Source organism: Ceratotherium simum, chromosome 21 (assembly GCF_057802395.1).
Source record: "Ceratotherium simum simum isolate JZ-2026a chromosome 21, ASM5780239v1, whole genome shotgun sequence".
In the NCBI taxonomy this organism is placed as follows: Eukaryota; Metazoa; Chordata; class Mammalia; order Perissodactyla; family Rhinocerotidae; genus Ceratotherium; species Ceratotherium simum.
The window spans coordinates 37,646,491-37,665,734 of NC_141920.1; the positions used below are offsets into that span (position 1 = coordinate 37,646,491).

Sequence of the window (19,244 nt, forward strand, 5' to 3'; positions counted from 1 at the left end):
TGCTTCTGTTTGAGATATCTACACATGTGAGAAATATTAGCATTTTCTCCTTTATTTTACACTTACCCTGAAGATTTGGTACCAGTTCAAGTTAAGTTGTGGCTTTGAAACTCTTAGGAAAGAGGAAAAATCACCAACATGCTTGGTTGGCAGTGAGTTTAGGGTGAGGTAATCCTAGGATCTTTGTATTCCCTTTTCTCAAAATAAGGGAAATGACTGGTTGTTGTTGGTGATGATATAGTTGTCACCACTCCAGAATAAGGAGGGAGGAAGCTGTTCTATGATGCATCAGTGTCCCGGGCTGAATCAGAATGGCCTTGTCCCCAGAATGTGCTCAGAGCCCTTAGGTTGCAGGTAAGGCTGTGGTTTGCCCAAAACTCAGAACTCATTTGTCCTGTCATTTGTTCGTTCATTCCTTTCTTCCTTTCATTAAATACTAAGCACTTACTGTGAGCTGGTACTGTGCTAATCCCTGGGGGCGGAGTCCACTGAGATGTAGACCCTGTCTCCACCAAGGAGCTAACAATCTAGTAGGGGAGGCCCCTGCGTGGACCAGCCATTGATGCAGAAGTAAATAAGCAGGTGAATCATGTGCCCGATCCACAAGTGGGAGTGACAGACTGTTCAGAAAAGCTCCAGAGATGTCCACGCTCCTGCTAGGATTTGAGGATGCACAGGAACATTGAGGTGCATTGGAAGCCGAGGGCAAAAACAGCAGGTTCCCAAGAGCAGGGGGAGACAGTGGGAGAGCAGGGCTCCATCAGAGGCTGGTGTGTCATGTTTGGAGCCACAGCAGGAGTGCACTGCTCCCATTTGTGTGTTAGAGATTGCTCAGGCAGGGGCCTCGAGAGTTCACCTGGGACACAAGAGAAGTAGCCCTCATATTCCAGGTGGGAGATGATGTGAGCTGCAGAACAAGAGAGGAGGGTGTGTTTAGCTCTGTAAGAAGTAAAATCAACAAGACATGCTGACTGATTGTGGAGGGTTAGGGAAGGGGAGGGGTTAGGGTTGACTCCCAGGTTTTTGGCCAAAACCTCTGGGTGGAAAGGGCTGGAAGCTGGACCAGACCCTGGCTGCTGACTCACAACCCAGGGCATGGGATGTGAAGCTTTTTCTAGTAGCCTTTGGGCTGGTAAAGAGGTAACTTGGCCTGTGTAAAATGAGTAGCTCTGGCCTGAGAAGGAAGTGATGGTTAGTGTGCTGCTCCTCTCAGCAGAGAGCTGGAGAGTTTATCTGCCAAAGTGGAAGTAACCTCCTCCTAATTAAGCAGGAGGAGAAGTGGAGGCTGTGTTGCTGGCAGCAGTAAGAGGCTTTTTTTTTTTTTTTTTTTTTTTACTTCTGTTTACTCATGGGAGAAAAGCAGCAAAGCTCTGCGACCAGGGAACTTGAGAAAGGCAAAATACCTCTGATTAGTGTGGGAGTTGGAGAGAGCTCTTGCTGGAGATCTCCGAACTGCTGGCTGCTGGGGGGAGGAGACTGTATGCGTGCCAGGGGGTGGAGTCTGGCAGAAATCCCGGGAAAGGTTGAGTGAGCATCAGAGTGCGATTCCATGATTTATTAAAAAAAGAAACATTCTAATCAATCTGTTTATAATCAAACTTATACTAGATTATTTGTGATCAAAGTTAGGAAATGATGAGAAAATACCAAATTGGACCTTGCTATTTAATTCTTTGTAAATTACTATTACATAGTATCAGTGCAAATTGTTCAAGCACCACTTTTTTTTTTTTTTTTTTTTTTTTACTATTTTAAAAATGATTTTTGGTAACGAAGAAGGAGTGTTGGAGAACTTGGTTTGAGGAGTCATGGTAGAGTAACCTGCAGGAAACCCAGTAAAATGTGAGTGAGGCATATCCCGCTGCCGTGGAGGGCCTCTCATTCTATGATCCGTGGAGCCTCAATGGACCCATGATAAAACTTAGAGGGTCGGTGGACTTGGATGGGACAAAAAAGTACATCTTTCTTTTGACCATGTTCTAATAAATTTAGTTTTTGTTATGAATGAAGTATTCAAAATATAATTGTATTAGCAATATTTGTCACCATTAGAAGTCATAGCTCTTTTCATGTTATAGTTGTGGCACATCTGAAAATGTCATTTATGCTTATCACTACTTTGGATTTATAGTAGTTATTAGATCACCACTATGTGATCTGTTAGATCACTATTAGATCCCCCACTGTGTAACAAGAGCCAATGCCTTAATAAACAAGTACATATATTCCTATATCACAAATTTGGTTTTTTTTAATTTGCATAACCTTAAATAAAATTGGTTTTCTTTTTGATCCTATGGATTGTGTTTCATGCATTTAAAAACGTTATTCTGAGCCTGTTTCATCAGCTTCTCAGCTGGCCAAACAGGTCTATGGCACACAAAAGGTTAATAACCTCTGGCTAAGATCCTGTAGTTGTGGCATACGACCTCCACCTGGTGGCAGCATATTCCTTAAAGGTTAAATCTATAATCAACAGTTGTGAAAAAACTTAAAAAACAGTATACTTGAGTACGATTTTCAGACAGTTTTGACCACAACCCACAGTAAGAAATAGGCTCTTCATCATAACTCAGTACACTCATACATAAGTTTCACCAAACAATACTTGACCTTACCATGTGACACATTGATATTTTTTGTCTCGTTCAATATTCTCTTTGATTCTCTTTCATTAAAATAAAATGCTGGTTGCAGAACACTAAACTGCAGTTCAGTGAGGCACACTGCACTGTGTGACATCAGGGGAGACCATGTCTCATCATCCTTCTCGATTTATTACCCAGTGAACTGCACTTCGTTCTCCCCCAAAATATCCACATATTTTCAGGGACATAATACTTACATTTTAAATAACTGTCAATGAATATGAATGTATTTACACAGTATTTAAAAAATTGTTTATTATTGATGTGTAATTTATATACAGTGAAATGAACTGATCTTAGGGATGGACCCCATCAGGATATAGAACACTCCCATCACCACACACAGTTCTTTTGTGCCTGTTTTCAGTCAGTTCCTCCCCAGGAAATCGCTGTTCTGATTGCTTTGACCAGAGATTTAGTTTTGCTGTTCTCAAACTTTATATAAATGGAATCATATAGTATGTAATGTTTTAGCCTGGCTTCTTTTACTCAGTGTAATGTTTTTGAGATTAGTCCATATTGAGCTTATCACTAGTTGGGTGAGGAGCATTCAATTGTATGAATATGCCACAATTTGTTTATTCCGTTGATAGAGTTTTGGGTTGTCTTCCGTTTCGGCTATTGTGAATAAACCTTCCATGAACATTTGCGTACAAGTCTTTGTGTGCACATATGTTTTATCTCTCCCAGTAAATACCTGAGTTGGAATTGCTGGCTCACGCTGTAAATAAATGTCTGTTTAACTATAGGAAACTGACAAACCATTTGCCAAAGTGGTTGAATCATTTTACATTTCCACCAGAAGTGTGTAAGAGTTTGGGTTGCTCCACACCCTTACCAACATTTGGTGTGTCAGTCTTTTTAATTTTAGTCATTCTGGTAAGTATGTAGTTGGATCTTTTGGTGGTTTTAATTTTCATTCACCTGGCACTTTTTTTCACATGCTTGTTAGCCATTTGTTTATCTTAATTGTGAAGTATCTGTTCAAGCTTGGATTTTTTTTAATACTGATTTGTAGGAGTTCTTTACATATTTTGAATACTAGTTCTTTATGTCAGATATCTGTATATGTCAGGTATATGAATATTTTCTCCCAGTCTGTGGCATATGTATTCATTTTATTAATGGTGTCTTTTGATGAGCAAAAGTTATAAATTTTGACAAAGTCCACTTCAATAGTTTTTTCTTCTATGTTTAGTGCTTTCTGGCTACCGTCTAAGAAATATTTTCCTGCCCTAAGATCGCGAAGATAGTTTTGGCTTTTCTGGTTAGGTCTATGATCCATTTCAAATTAATTTTAACATATGGTGTCAGGCAGGTTTTAAGTTTCATTTTCTTTCCATATTTATATCTGGTGTTCTCACACAGTTTGTTGAAAATACTTTCCTTTCACCATTGAATTATAACACAGAATTAAAAAAAAAAAAAAAAGCTGTTCAGCCAAAGAGGTATAAAAGTGAGTTTTCCCCGTGGGCCATAAACTGACCCTTTGAGCCTCTGAGACCGCCCCAACCTGCAATCTTGATCTTCTATTCCTTTTATAAGTTAGTTCATCCACAGTTATCTTGAAATTCTCAGAAATTACTTTACTCTTAAGGTGTAAGAATTTAAAAGGCTACCGCTTTTTACAGAATCTAAGCTGTGCCGCAGAGCTGCTAGCTACATGTGGCTGTTTAAATTAAATTAAAATTAAATAAAATTTAAAATTCATCTTCTCAGTCACAATAGCCACATATCAAATGCTCAGTAGCCACATACGGCTGTTGGCTACCCTATTCAACAGTGAAAGGCAGCAAGCTTTGTACAGTTTTACAGTGTATTTTAATGAAACTTATTTAGTTTTGATAACTGTCATTCAGCATCTGTCAGTCCTTTTTCCTGTCTAAAAATGCAGTAGCTTACTGTTCTTTCCTACCTAGAAGAAAGAATTCCCCTGGCTGTCCATGGAATCTTTCTTTTCTGGAGTCTGTCTAGTTCTGACCTATTTAACTTCTTTCAATGTTTGATAGTCTTCTAACTGCCACTGGATGCCTGGGCAGCTCTCTTCAAGGTGTGGCCCAGAGATAGGTATTTTGTCTTTTCTATCTTGATAAAAATTGTATTTCTCCTTAGCATTGTACCATAAATATTAAACTTGCAAAAAGTAGTAGGTTCTGACTTGTAGCCCTGTCCCATATTAACATTTCTGTCCAGTCGTGAACTTTGCTGCCATTTCATCATGAGCAACCACATAGGAATTTGTGAGATTTTCTCCCATTGTTTGTTGAATGTGAGCTCAACTCTGCCATTAATGTCTTTCAGTGTGGGGATTTTGCTGTCCTGGTGGATCTTCACATATTGCCGCAAGGTTCAAACAAAGATACCAGCTGGTTTTCTGAACAGAAGAAAGAGGTACCACAAAACTTTTCACTATTTAAATGCAAGTGGCTACTGCTAGAAGAAATATTAATGCCTTCCAGCTTTCATTTTCATTAGTGAGCAAAAAGTATTGAGTGATATTTAACCCTTGAAAAACAATTGTCATATTCCCAATGACAGACGTACATCTGCTTTTTTTTTTCCTTTAGAAACTGACACATCCCTATATTTCATATACTACTCTGTTATTTAAACTAGAAATTTCCTACTTTGTTTTGGGGGAAGAGATTCTCTATATTAAAAAAGAAAACATTAAGGTGACTATTGGGTAAGCAGATATTTTAACCTGACTGGTTGTGAAGGACAGACTGAGCACCTGGAGCAGGTGTGGTGGTTAACACAAGGCTCATCTTCACACCTGTCTGAAATCCTCATCTTCTCCACTTTTATCTTGTACCATCCTTTTATTAGCATGAGACTTTGACAAGAAGTGCAGAGATGTTTGGCTATGTTTCTTCTCTCACCACAGTCAGTCAGTAAAGTGAATTGTCCTGTGGCTGGGAGCATGCTGTTTGACCTCCCTGGGCCTCAGTCTCCTCCTCTGCAAGTGAGGCGGTTTGACCAGAGGCTGTCTGAGTCACTCCTGGCTCTCATTGCCATGATCCCACCCAAGTGCTTGTGTGGCAGAGGGCCAGAAGGCCCACTCAGCTCTCGCACGTGCTTTGCTTCCTTCTCCAGGTCCCTGTACAAGGAGAGCGAGGCAGCAGCTTTTACGTAACTTTCAAAATATTATAGCACTTGGTGTCCTCCATGATACTCATTTGTCACAATAGCTTTTCAGAGCTAGAAATAAAAGTAAGCTTTATTAAAAGGTAGTATATGAAGAAGAAACTAATGATAGTGGCAAAAAAAACCTAAAGAATGTTTTCTGTAATAACTGTTTTCGATCAGCTTTTAAAAATGACTAAAAAAAAAAAATACATCTCCCCAAAAGAGAATTTATAAGTAATACATTTTCAGTCACAAGGTAATGAAATTATCGGAACTTTGCTGTCATAATTTTGCAAAGGATACTTGGTGGCCCAAAGCTGGGAGAAGGAAGGCACAAGATTTGATATGATGGGATTTTTCTTCCAGGTTAATGACCATGGGGTGTCTCTTTGGGACTTCATGTTTAGTAGGCCAGCATCTCCTGCTACAACTCACCTCCATATATTCCAAGCTTTGGCTTACCAACACATGTCCCCATGATTGAAAACAGTTCATTTATTTCCTCAAAGTGACTAATATTCACCTGAGGGGAACCTCACCCAAAAGGCTTCTGACTTGACTTACATTAACAGCATTCTGGAATCCACTGTTCCAGGCCCAAATTTTCCTCCATTCTCTCCCAGCTTTACCACCTCAGCCTTAGATGTTTCTCAACGATATTTAGTCAGTTTTGCCAAGAGTCAGTTGATGTAGAAGGCTTTAAAATAAAGCTATGAGTATGTGAATCACCTCCTAGCCAAAGCGTGAGGCTAGATTTTTCCAGGGTGCCACACGCAGCTGTGCTGCTCCACCTAGTACCTATGTCCGGGCAGCAGGGCATGACTTAGCAAAGATGCTCCGTGCACGATCAGACCTGCAGAGCTCTGCTGCCGTGGCAGCTGCAAGAGGGCAGGTTGGGCCAGCAAGCCAAGCTTTCCTCTCAGAGCAAAGTAGATGGTTTGCTGCTTCTACTTTAAGTTGTCCCTTTAAAATATGTTCACGGACATTACAATTGCTCTGGGATAATTTGTGTGTGTATGTGTGTGAGAAAAGAGAAAAGCTAATTGAGGAAAGGATGTGACTTTAGCCTATGTTCAGTGTCTCAATGCTTTCATCTTTTTTTATCATTAGATCATCTCGTGGTTGGGACTTCATGAGCAATTGATTTGATTGCATCTTAATAGTAACTTTATATAGTGCAAGTCTTAAGAATATCCAGTTCCTTTTCAGAAAAATGAACTAATTACATGTATTAAACATATGTTTGTTTTGACTCCAGGACTAGTAGTCTTTGTACCCAAACAGTCAAACTCAGACTGTTCCATTTGTAAACTTGAGGAAGCAAACATGAGCCCGTGTTCGCCTAGAGATGCCGTATATCTCTCTCTCGCTCATTGATTTTAACTTGGTCTTCTCGTCTGCCCCTTCAGTGTAGCTGGGAATTTGTCTTTTCTCGCAGTGCTTGGGTTCTGAAGAGAGTGCTGCGCTCAGTGTGCTGTGGTCAGTTACTAGGGTATCTTGACCACATTGCACATGATCCACCTTCCATTTGTCAAACCTGACTCATCGAAGGAAAACCCCGTAACTATTGGGAGAAAGTTTATGTGTATGGTTCTTTGCTTTATTTTTGTCCTACTATTTTTAGTTCTAGCCATATAGGGCATTTGTGGCCAAATTTTAACAATCCTTGTTTCCATGTATGTCTTTCACATATTTTCTAGCTCAGTCATAGTTGAACCCTGCATGTGAAGCAAAATTCTTTAATTGTTAAAACAACAGTATGAGGCAAGGCTGCCTTTCTGTTGTGTGAACAATGCCAAAATACTCAGCTGTAAATGGATATCCCTATATTCCACAAGGCACTGCATCTTTGGGCTGCAAAATGAGAGCAGGAGAGAGGAGACCAGAGTTTGGAGTTTATCTAGAAACTCACATTTGTGAATTAAATCTAGGGTTTTCTATACTGTTTGAGGAGTACATATATTTTCAACAAAAGAGAAGTTTGGCTCTCGTTGCCCTTCTAAGCAGCTTAAAACTTTGTTCTCACTTTAATTTATGAAGATTCTAAGAGATCAACCTGAGATGGCATTGCAAGAAACCAGTGAAACAGGTTTGAGGTGACCTCAGCAACTCTGAGCCTTCTGCAGAGGAATTGAACCAGAATTAGCAATCCTTACGCATCACTTCTTAATCTCAGTTAGGAAATTTAGATTTGTGTGCAATTTTTTCCTTTCCGTACATTAGGTTACATTTTTTTGGTAGTGTGGCTAAAATGGACGCACTTTAGCATGGTTTGACTTTTCAAGTTTTGTTTTTCTTTTTATACATAACACTGATACATAAAACAATAGACTGCTCCATAAATTTGCTAGTGGTATGGTATATTGACATTGAATTAAAACCTTGTGTTTCTGTTGCCTAATAAATATTAATCTACTTTAGAGAACTATGAGAAGTTAAATTATTTTCACCACTAATAAGTGAATATAGTGCAGTTTTCACAAAAGCAAATGGGCATATACGGTATCATCAACAAGAGTGTAGAAGAAAATCTGATTACTGATTTTTAGTTCTCTTTTCAACCCACTACTCAATGTTGTTCCTTTTTTAGTATGTGGATTTGTAAACCTGAGGCCAGAAACTAATGAATGATGGTGTTTAGAGTAAAAAAGTTTTTTGAACCAAGTTTGAAAGATGAGAAATATTTGTATAAAAATCACTGTTTCTGGCTCTTCTTGAACAAATCAGAAGATCTGATGACGCTGTGTCTTGTATCCCCACATGATGGCAGTCCACTGAAACCGTGGGGGCCTGCCCCCTGTTGACTGAGTCGGGGTCAGGGTTCCCATTGACTATGCCCTAGCTCCCGGCTGCTTCCCTCATCCACAGTCCCCTGTCTGGACACAGTGGGCACTTCACTGGGGCCTTGCTGCCAGCCGGTGTTGGTTCTATTTGACTTCTCTCTTCTGTTTGTCACAATACAACTGATTGATGTTTATACAAAACCAGTCATTACCTCCCTGATTTTGTCACCACGTCACCCTAATTTTCACATTCAAGTGTTTCTGTCTTCCTTTTAGTAATGTGAAACTGAGGCAGAGGGAAATTAAGTGAGTTTCTCAGATCACAGAGTGAGCCAACGTTATGGTTTCAAATAGACCTCAGTAGCAAATGTAAATCTGCTGTGTTATCCATGAGCACAGATAGCATTCCTTTCAGCATTCAGAGCTAAATAAAAAAGCAAACAAAATGTTCAGCTTTGACTTTTTAATGTGCATGATGTTGACTTTTTTTGCATTGCATTGTTAGAAAATTATATCTAATTTTATATTTACTTTAGGAAGTCTGTCTACTGTTAAAAGAAACCATTGATTCAAGAGTTAAGGAGTACTTGGAGGTTCGTAAACAGCACAGGCCGTCTAATACAGAATTCACAAGATCCAGTCCCTTGTCCTTAAAAGGTAGGCACAGAGTACTTTGATTTTGGATAAAATTTCTGCTTTGTAGAGATGGCAATTATGTTTGACTCTAACTGTCATGTTAGTAGAGTGATACATTTAGAAAATATGTTATAATGAAGATGCTTTGTTTCTAAAGAAAATTAACCAAAAAGCCCTGAAGGGCTTTTAATGGTAGGCAAAATATATAAAAATAGAAAATAAAGCATTCCTAAGGAAACTGTAAATTCTTTAAAAGATTTTTTTTTGACAAGTAGTCTTTCAAATGTATGTACATTAATACTGACTTGATTTGGGGCTTTATGCTTTTAAATGCTTTCCTATATATCACCCTATTTCAGAGGTTTTCAGCTGGGGGTGATTTTGTCCCTGGGGACATTTGGTAATGTCTGCAGACAGTTTAGGTTGTTATAACTGGGGTGGGAGGGATGGCGAGGAGCTTACTGGCATCTAGTGAGTAGAAGCCAGGGATGCCACTAAATATCCTACAGTGTACAGGACAGCCTCCCACCCCCCACAGCAAGGCATTATCTGGCCCAAAACGTCCAGGGCACTGAGGTTGAAATATCCTACTCTATTTCCTAATAACCCTTGAGCATGGTAATGTCTTTGAGTTATAGGTGAAGAAACTGAGGATCTGCGAGATTAAGGGGCTTGCCTGAGTAAAAGATCATCTTCTTGAGGACAGAGGTGATCTTGTTTATCTGACATCTTCTTGGGCCATCCTCGCCCCCCTCCCAGTACTTAGCCCAGTGCCTGATATGCAGATTGAGTGATATGTTGAAGGAAAGAGTACTTGAGTGACAAGTGGCAGAACCTGACCCTAGCCCTAGCTCTTCTGACTCCCAGCCCACTGTTCTTTCCACTCTGTTGTTGTTGTGTTTTTAATTTTTTTACGTCAGGTCAGTGTTTCATAGCACTCTGTGGTACAAATACAGTCAACCTCGTGTTAATCCTCAGAGGACAGTGCTGCACTGCTGTGAACTAGATTATGCCAGTGCAACATCTTTTTAGGAAAATAATTGTGTTAAGTATCCCCCTTTAAAGGCATACTTGATCTGAAGCGTTCACCCGGTCACAGCTGTTAAGTAGACAGACATTAACTTTCCCCAAACTGAAAGCCTTGAACAAATGGAATTTTCAGTCAAGACAATATTCTATTAGATGATGCTTTCAAGTTATTCACTTAGTAGTAGTATAAATCTTGAGAAAAGCCATAGGAGCTTGCATTTTTTGTACCCTAGCAGATCTGGCTAGTCTCACAATCTGACTGGTACAAAAGGAAAAGGGCCAGGGAAGGTTCCAAGACCTCCATCTCTGATGTGGAGGTGGCTTGGTCCATACCCATCCTCAACTAGTCCTTTTCTGCTTTCCTCTCCTACTGAGTGAGGAAAGCTAAAGACTCAATTTCCTAGCCTCTCTCACAGATGGGGAACACAGTTCTGGCCTCAAGATGAAAATCGAAGCCTTTCTTGGGCTCATGTGAGCAAAAAGTTTGTTTTTAAACAGAAAAGTGATATTTCTGTACATATAATTTTGTAATCTATTTTTTCCACCTTACATAATATAAAAGTCCTTTAGAACACATACATCACAGGGACCCGTCCCGTGGCGTAGTGGTTAAGTTCATGCACTCCACTTCCGTGGGCCGGGGTTCTCAGGTTCAAATCCCGGGCATGAACTTACACACCACACCGCTCATCAAGCCATGCTGAGGTGGTGTCCCACATACAAAATAGAGGAAGATGAGCGCAGATGTTACCTCAGAGCTAATCTTCCTCATCAAAAAAAAATAATACATCACCGTTTTTAAAAATTTAGTTTTATTGTGGTAAACTATATATAAAATAAAATTTACTATTTTAACCATTTTTAAATATACAATTTAGTGGTGTTAAGTACATTCACATTGTTGTGAACCGTCACCACTATCCATTTCCAGAAATTTTTCGTTATCCCAAACTGAATGTCTTTGCCCATTAAACAATGATTCTTCATTACTCCTTCCTCCAGCCCCTGGCAACCGCTATTCTACTCTTATATATATTAGGTAACTACTAGTAAGTAAATAAATACAAATATTTGTATATATTTCATCTGTCAATGAAGTACTTCGGTAGTAGGATTGTTTCCACCTTTTGACTGCTGTGAATAATGCTGCTGTGAACATTGGTGTACAAATATTTGGTTGAGTCCCTGCTTTCAATTCTTTGGGTATATACCTAAAAGTGGAATTGCTGGATCATATGGTAATTCTGCGTTTAATTTTTTTGAGGAACTGCCATACTGTTTTTCCATAGTGACTGCACCATTTTACATTCTCACCAACAATGCATGAGGGTTCTAGTTTCTCCACAATCTTGCCAACATGTATTTTCTATTATCTTGATAATAGCTATACTAATAGATGTGAAATGGTGTCTCATTGTGGTTTCGATTTGCATTTCCCTAATGAGTAGTGATGTTGACCGTCTTTTCATGTGCTTATTGGCCATTTGTATATCTTCTTTGGAGAAATGTCTGTTTATGTTCTTTGCCCATGTTTTAATTGGGTTGTTTTTTTGTTTGTTTTTGAGTTTTAGGAGTTCTTTATATATTCTGGATATTAATCCCTTATCAGATATATGATTTGCAAATATTTCTTCCATTCTGTAGGTTGCCTTTTCATTCTTTTGATAGTGTCCTTTGATGCACAAACGTTTTTAATTTTGATGTAGCCAATTTATCTATTTCTTCTTTTGTTGCCTGTGCTTTTGATGTCATAGCCAAGAAGTCATTGCTTGAATCCAATGTCATGAAGCTTTTCCCTATTTTATCTTCTAAAAGTTCTATAGATTTAACTCTTACATGTAGGTCTTTGATCCATTTTGAGTTAATTTTTCTATATGTTATAAGGTAGGGGGTCCAACTTCGTTCTTTTGCAGGTGGATGTCCAGTTGTCCTAGCACCATTTGTTGAAAAGCCTATCCTTTCCCCCATCAAATAGTCTTGGCACCTTTATCAAAAATCATTTGACTATAAATGTCTAGGTTTATTTCTGGGCTGTCTGTTCTATTCCATTGGTCTATATGTCTGTCTGTTTTTTTTTTTTTTTTTTCTTTTTTTTTGGGAGGGAGATCAGCCCTGAGCTAACATCCAATGCCAATCCTCTTTTTTTGCTGAGGAAGGTTGGCCCTGAGCTAACATCTGTGCCCATCTTCCTCCACTTTATGTGGGACACTTCTGCAGCATGGCCTAACAAGCAGTGCATCAGTGCGTGCCGGGGATCTGAACTTGTGAGAACCCCGGGCAACCGAAGTGGAGTGCACGCGCTCAACTGCTTGCACCACCAGGCTGGCCCCTATATGTCTGTCTTTATGCCAGTACCACACTATTTTGATTACCATAGCTTTGTAGTAAGTTTTGAAATTAGAAAGTGTGAGTCTTCCAACTTTGTTATTATTTTTCAAGATTGTTTTGACCATTCGGGATCCACATCACCATTTTTAATGACTGCATAGTATTCCATTAAACGTCCATACTCTAATTTATTGGTGGAACATTTAGGTTGCATCTAATATTTTCTCTGTTGTAGACAATGGTCCAGTGAGTATCCTGATGATATACATATTTGCAAACTTCAATTTCTTTATAGTAGTTCTAGGTTAAAGTTCATATTTTTATTGGTTCGTAAGAGCCCCTTAAGGATATTAATGCTTTGTATGTTACAAATGATTTTTCTCAGTTTGTCATTTGCCTTTTACTTGGTTTAACTGAACAAGCACAAACAAGGAGAAGCCTCTGTTTGCCTCATGGAGCCTTAAATGACCAGTAGCAGGATGAATGCCGGGCTTCCTGGTAGTGAGATAAGTAGTGCAGCTGATTGCCAGAGGGAGGCAGGATGATGCTCATGCAGCATTGTGTTCACTCTGTAGGGGAAAAGCTGTGCGAAGTATCCCTCTTTGAAAGTAAACTTGGTGTGAAAGTGCCATCTTCCCTGTCCTTCCTGCTTCTGATAACAGTTAACCTTTAACTGAGAATGTCTTTTGATGTTCACACCTTAGCCAGTCCCCTTCTCTGCTGCCACCAGCGGGTCCATGCTCCTGCCTCGCCTGGACACCTGAACACCCACAGCAGCTCCCTAGCTGGCTCCCTTGCATCTGCTGGCTGTGGCCTATGCCCACCTGCTGTCAACACTTCAGTGGGTATAATCCCTTAAAATCACAGGTCTGATCTTGTGTGCTTCTGCATAAAGCCCTTCAGGATTTCCCCAGGGCTCCCAGGATGAAGGCCAAGATCTCTGGGGTAGCTGCCTCCCCAGCCTGATCCTGTACCACTTTTTCCTTCTTTCTTGCTCCAGCCACAGCAGACTTAATTCCTTTCTTCCAAAGCTCCATTCTTCTGCTTATCTTGGGGCCTCTGCCCATGTTGGAGCGCTAGTCCTCCCCTTCCCCTATGCCTCCTTCAGCTCCCTGCTCAAAGTCCACTCCTCAGGGAAGCTTATCTTGTCGGCAGGTCCCCTTGTTATAGGCCCATGAGCATCCTGAACTTTTGTTTCTACCATTTGATTAATGTCTCTCTCTCTGCAAATGTGTAAGCCACTTGAAGACAAAGTCTGCCTCTTTTGTTATCCATTCTATCTCCAGCATGGAGCACATTTCCTGGCTTGCAGTAGGTACTTAATAAATGTTTGTACAGGTGAAATTACATACATGGCTGTATCTTTCCTCTTCCTAGTAAGTCAAGGCCTGCCGTGACTTTCTGCTTTGTCTCCTCCTGCTTCTCGCTTTCCTATTTCCTGCAGAGCTACATTCTTTATATCTCTGTACCTATACATTTACAGGTTTCTCTTTTGTCTGGAAAACTCCTTTTTAACTTTTAAGACCCAACTCAAATATTACTTCTCCAAAGTCTTACTCAGTTTCCCCTCTTCTGGCTCTTAACACTTTTATAACATTTGTCACATTGTGTTATAATTGTCTTATAATCAGTTTAGCTACCTTTCTCACTCCCCTTTAGTGGTAAAGATTGATTTTTTGCCACTTCCAGAGCCTCTTTTCTTCTCCAAATTACCTTACTGCTTAACTCTAGAGCATAGACAGATAACTCTGCTTCTGGTTATAAGTGCTTAACCTCATACTAAACTGTTAATCTCCTAAAGGTAAGAGCATTGTTCACCTATCTCTACATAAGGTTGCTTTTCACAGATGACCCAGGTTCATCATCTTCTAGGCTGTGCACACCTGCAGGGATGAAGTGGGTGCATGCAATGATGTACTGCCATCTTATATTGTTTATGAACAGCATCATTAAAAATGGAAACTGAATATACGCTTTCACTCTTTCTTCAGAGCCAAAGACATCTCAATAGACACTTATCTAGCTGCCTCTTCTCAGCTATTCCCATAATCTTATTTAAATGCCTTTTTCGAAAGCAATTTCAATGCCACTAACTGTAAGGCCTTGCCCCTTTCCTCCTCAGTATTCAGTTCTGTGTCTCATGTTCCCTGAGAAGAGAAAGAATTGCTGTCTCTGTGTTGGTGGTTTGGATGAATGTGGGTCATTTATACTTTTGTGTAAATTGGATATCGTCTCTCATTTGCACGAGGTTCTTACCTTTTTCCATTTCCAGATCCGTGTAACAGTAATGTACGTCATCATGGTACAGACATCTAACGTGAGGCTGGGTGAGCTGAAGTCTCAAGGCTGGTAACTTTGCTGATTACTCCAATAAAATTAATATTTTTCATACTCTGAGTTTTCTTTATAAAAAATAGCATAAATGGCTTTGAGGCCATTTCCTTAATCATGCAACATAAAGGAATACACAGTGTTCACAAACTTAATCAGTGAATGGCATAGCACAGCCGTTTGCCAATAGCCTCATCTTTATTAGGTCGCCTGAAATGTTATTTCAATAGATTCAGTAAAAAAGAGTGTTGTAAGAAACTTTTTTTAAAGACTTCACTGTCAATTCCTGTCAATTCTACCTCATTAATGTTTTCCCCCTTAGCCGTACTGAGATTGGGTGTTACCAGTATTTTTAATTTTTGCCAATCTGACAGGCGAAAATTCAAAAAAGAAGATCCCATGCTCTTTGATTTTTAATTGTCTTTCTGTTTTTATGTGTTTATTGACTGAACTGCATATTTACAGCCCTTTCTCACCTTTGTATTGGGTTTGTTGCCCTTTTTCTCCTTAGTTTTTTCTCTTTTTCCCCTTGTCACTGCCTTAGTCAAGGCCCTTCTTAATCAGCTCTTGAATTCCTGCCACAGCCTCCTGATTTTCCTTCCAATTCATTCACATCTCTCCTTCCAAAGTGACCTTTTGAAAACAAAAATGTGGTAGTCTCCAGCACAAAACCTTTTGTGGTCAGGAACTTTACTTGCCTAATATCCTTGATTTAATTTTGTTTCTGCTTGAGACTAGCCAGAGGGTCTGGCTCTTCAGCAGAGAAGAAGTTGATTAAAGATATTAAGTAGCTCACAGGATCCACCTGTGGGAGGGCCACACAGCCCATTCTGAAGCTACACAGACAGCACAGCCTCAGTCACAAGATGGAGACAGCTTTGGTACGTGTGCCATTTCAGCTGCTGTCTGCGATGCTCAGGCCCGCGTATCAGCTTCTGCCCCAGCCTGCGGAAGATTGACTGCCCAGCATGTGCCACAGCCTGGGGCTGTTCCTTCTGAGCCTACTGCAAGGCCAAACTAGATCCATGGCCATACCCTAGTTGCAGGTGAGTCAGGAGATATAAAATATTTGGCTTTTACTTTGGAAAAGTGAGACATATAAAATGAAGGGAGTTACCAAAACACAGGGAGGATGGTCAAAAATTTTGGGTGGGTGGACACAAGTTACAAATATCCACTGACATTCTCCTCTTCCATAAACTTCCAAACAATAACAACAAGCTAGTGCCAACTATACAACTCTCCCAACTACAGTGGAAATGTGCTCAGCATCTCCTCCAAGAAGGATAACTCAAAGTCTCAAGTCCTAGTTCCAAGACCAGGATTTCTGAGTGATGTTTATTCCTCCTCTAGTTCATTCACAGCCTGTATTTGGTAACTTATTGGCTAAATTATAAAGTTAACTATTGCCAACATACCTTGAATAAAATAGTAAGGAAACAGAAAGCCAAAAAACTTAGTTAATATATGAACATACACATGATACAGCAAGGAAGATAATATAGGAAGATGCTATCATTCTAACTTTAGTAACCTGTTACACGAAATAAATAGCTAGTGTTTATATCTTCCCTCCTCTAATATTTATTTTATATGCTCTTTGTCCTTAGCCAGTGACACAGCTGATCAGGATTCTTTACCTGGCAAAGTGATCCAAACCTTCATTACTGAGGGATTTGAGCCGTCAGTGGGCCTGTTTTTATGAGGTTGCCATAGTTTTCGTTAACTTTTAGCACTGGATATGCTTCTATGTTCTCTACTAGTGGGATAGAAACACCACATTTTACCAGCTCTGTATTGCTGATGCTAGGTGCTATAGTGCTCCAGCTGAGAGACCACCTCCAGAAGAATCCCTGCCTAATTAAACCTGCATTAATCCACTGTCATTCTCCAAGACCCATTTATCTTCTACTTAGGCCAAAGAGGCAAATTAAATATGAAAACTATATGAAAAAATGTTCTGGGACCTTTCAAGTTTTTGATGGTGGCATAGTCTCTTTAATTTCCTAGGGATCAATATTGCTTTTGGTTTATGGGTTTTGGTGGAGAGGGGGAACTCCAGAGACTTCTTTCTGGCCCTTCATTACATAATGGCACTCACTCCATGAGACCTGGAGTCCAAGTGTGGATTCTATCAGTTGCAGAGCAAATCTATCCCAGTTATGTACTCAACAACTGAGAAGATAACTACAGATTTTCACAGACATGCTGGGCCCTTTGTGAGGTGAATTGAAGCCAAGTTTCTGTTTACCACCCTCTGGTGGGTTACAGTGGCAATCAGGAACTCCAAGAATTAGCATTGTCTCAGAGCCAGTGTCGAATCATCCTCAAAAGTCCTGGGTATTTCCTTTTCTCATTGTGCAGGTACCCTAGTAAACAGCTGCAGGTCCCAAGTGGAAGATTTATAGAATGTACTTGCAATATTATTGAAGAGTCCTTACTTGAGGGATGCCTGGCTCTCCGTTCAAGGAGATATGGGTCTGAGAATTGACTCAAACCTGGGGACTGGATAAGAGCCTGTGGCTCTCCTTCAAGGGAGCCCAAGTCAGGCCCCTGGTCACCAGACCTAGATTTTTTTTCTACTATACGGTGTATTAGTTTGCTAGGACTGCCATAACAAAAAAATCCCACAGACTGGGTGGCTTCAACAACAGAAATTTATTTTCTCACAGTTCTGGAAGCTGGGAGTCTGAGATCAAGGTGTTGGCAGGATTGATTTCTTGTAGGCCTCTCTCCTTGGCTTGCAGATGGCCTTCTTCTCTCTGTCTTCACATGGTTTTCCTGTTGTATGCGTCTCTGTCCTAATTTCTTTGTCTTATATGGACACCAGTCATATTGGGTTAGGCCCCACCCTAATGAGCTCATTTTAATTTATTTATCTCTTTAAAGATCCTATGTCCAAATACAGTACATTTTGAGGTCCTGGAAGTTAGGACTTCAGTGTGGGGATTTTGGAGACAGATAATTCAGCCCATAACATAGAGTTTAGGTAGGGCCTAAGTATGTTCTCCATTTTATTTGGAGTTATGGACATATCAATTCACCAATAAGCCAAAGATGTCTGTGGGTTGAGTCACTGACAGGGTTCCTACCAAGATTGCCATTGGTCATGGCCCTCTAGTGGACCAAGTGACTTGCGTAGCTATGGGCTGCAAATTTTGGGCCTCTGTATCACCAGGTGACCCACCCATTCTTGGGCTTTGGTAGTCTACAGACACCATGTCTGACCTGGTCATTAGCCCTCCCAGCACCTAGCTCTCATTCCCTAAGGAGTGACACCCCTAAGGTGTCTGTTCACTCAGAAACAGCCCTGGTAGCAGTGTCGTCCCTATGTTGGGCCCCCACCGTTGTGCAGAGGATTCTGGGGAGGATGCGGCAATCACGTGGCATAGGCTGGCATTCTGACACAGATCAGCACACATGCAGATCCTCTGCTCTCTTGGCATCCTGTAGTTAGGTGTGCTTGGCTGGGGTACAGCTCGATATACCTTGTGGCTGTGTTCCAGCAGAGGGACCCCAGTTCTCCCACTGATCACCCTTTTCATTGAACAAGCATGAAAATTATCTTCTGGAGATGGGAGTAGTAAACGTTTTAGTTCTAGATTCGGGTACCGAGCAGTCTGGCTATTCAGGAAAATGCTGGGCAAGCCAGCTGCCCAGTACCTGGAGACTTCGGCAGCCCTGCAGCTGGAACTGTGGGAAGCTGAGTTCAGGAGGAGCCACTCTCCCCTAGAGGGAGCGGAGTCATTGATCTCAGATGGCTTTGGCTAGGTAACCCTGGGAGAGCTTCCATGATCATTTATCAGCTTGTTACTGTACCCTAACTGACTGACAGGCCCCAGAACATTATGCTGTCTTGCCTCAGGGCCTTTGCACATGCTGCTTCCTCTCCCTGAAACTCTCTTCTCCCACTCTGCTGGGCCAGCTCCTTATCCCCCTGCAAGCCTGTGCTCACCTATCACTTGCCTGAGGAGCCTTATCTGATTCCATGCATCTTCTCTCAGGGAGCTGCCCCTCCCCTTCCCATGTGCCTCGTCCACCCTGGACAGTAGGAGCACTCATGTTCCCTGCCTCCCGGAGGGAGAGGGTCTTGCCCTCTTCAGCACCCAATGTGGAATCTGTCACTCAGGAGGAGCCAAGCATTGGAAAAAATAAAGGAGCAAATTATTGTTTCTACTCGCCACTTTATTTATTTATTTATTTGTTTATTTGTTTTTTGGTGAGAAAGATTGGCCCTGAGCTAACATCTGTTGCCAATCTTCCTCTTTTTGCTTGAGGAAGATTGCCACTAAGCTAACATCTGTGCTGAGGAAGACCGGCCCTGAGGTAACATCTATTGCCAATCCTCCTCCTCTTTTTT

The 19,244-nt window shown here is 40.7% G+C and overlaps 1 protein-coding gene across 5 annotated transcripts in view; it reads left to right on the plus strand.

Annotated features, from left to right (window-relative positions):
• The window catches only part of SLX4IP (SLX4 interacting protein), a 187,441-nt gene that overhangs the window by 112,380 nt on the left and 55,817 nt on the right, over positions 1–19,244 (plus strand). For 4 of the 5 annotated variants that reach the window (XM_087445605.1, XM_087445603.1, XM_087445604.1 and 1 more), the window contains 2 exons: positions 4,950–5,039; positions 9,097–9,217. In XM_087445605.1, coding sequence (XP_087301731.1) covers positions 4,950–5,039; positions 9,097–9,217 — 211 coding nt within the window. Of the gene's footprint in view, positions 1–4,949; positions 5,040–9,096; positions 9,218–15,358; positions 15,931–19,244 lie in introns of those variants that run through there. The other variant, XM_087445606.1, reaches the window with a different exon arrangement.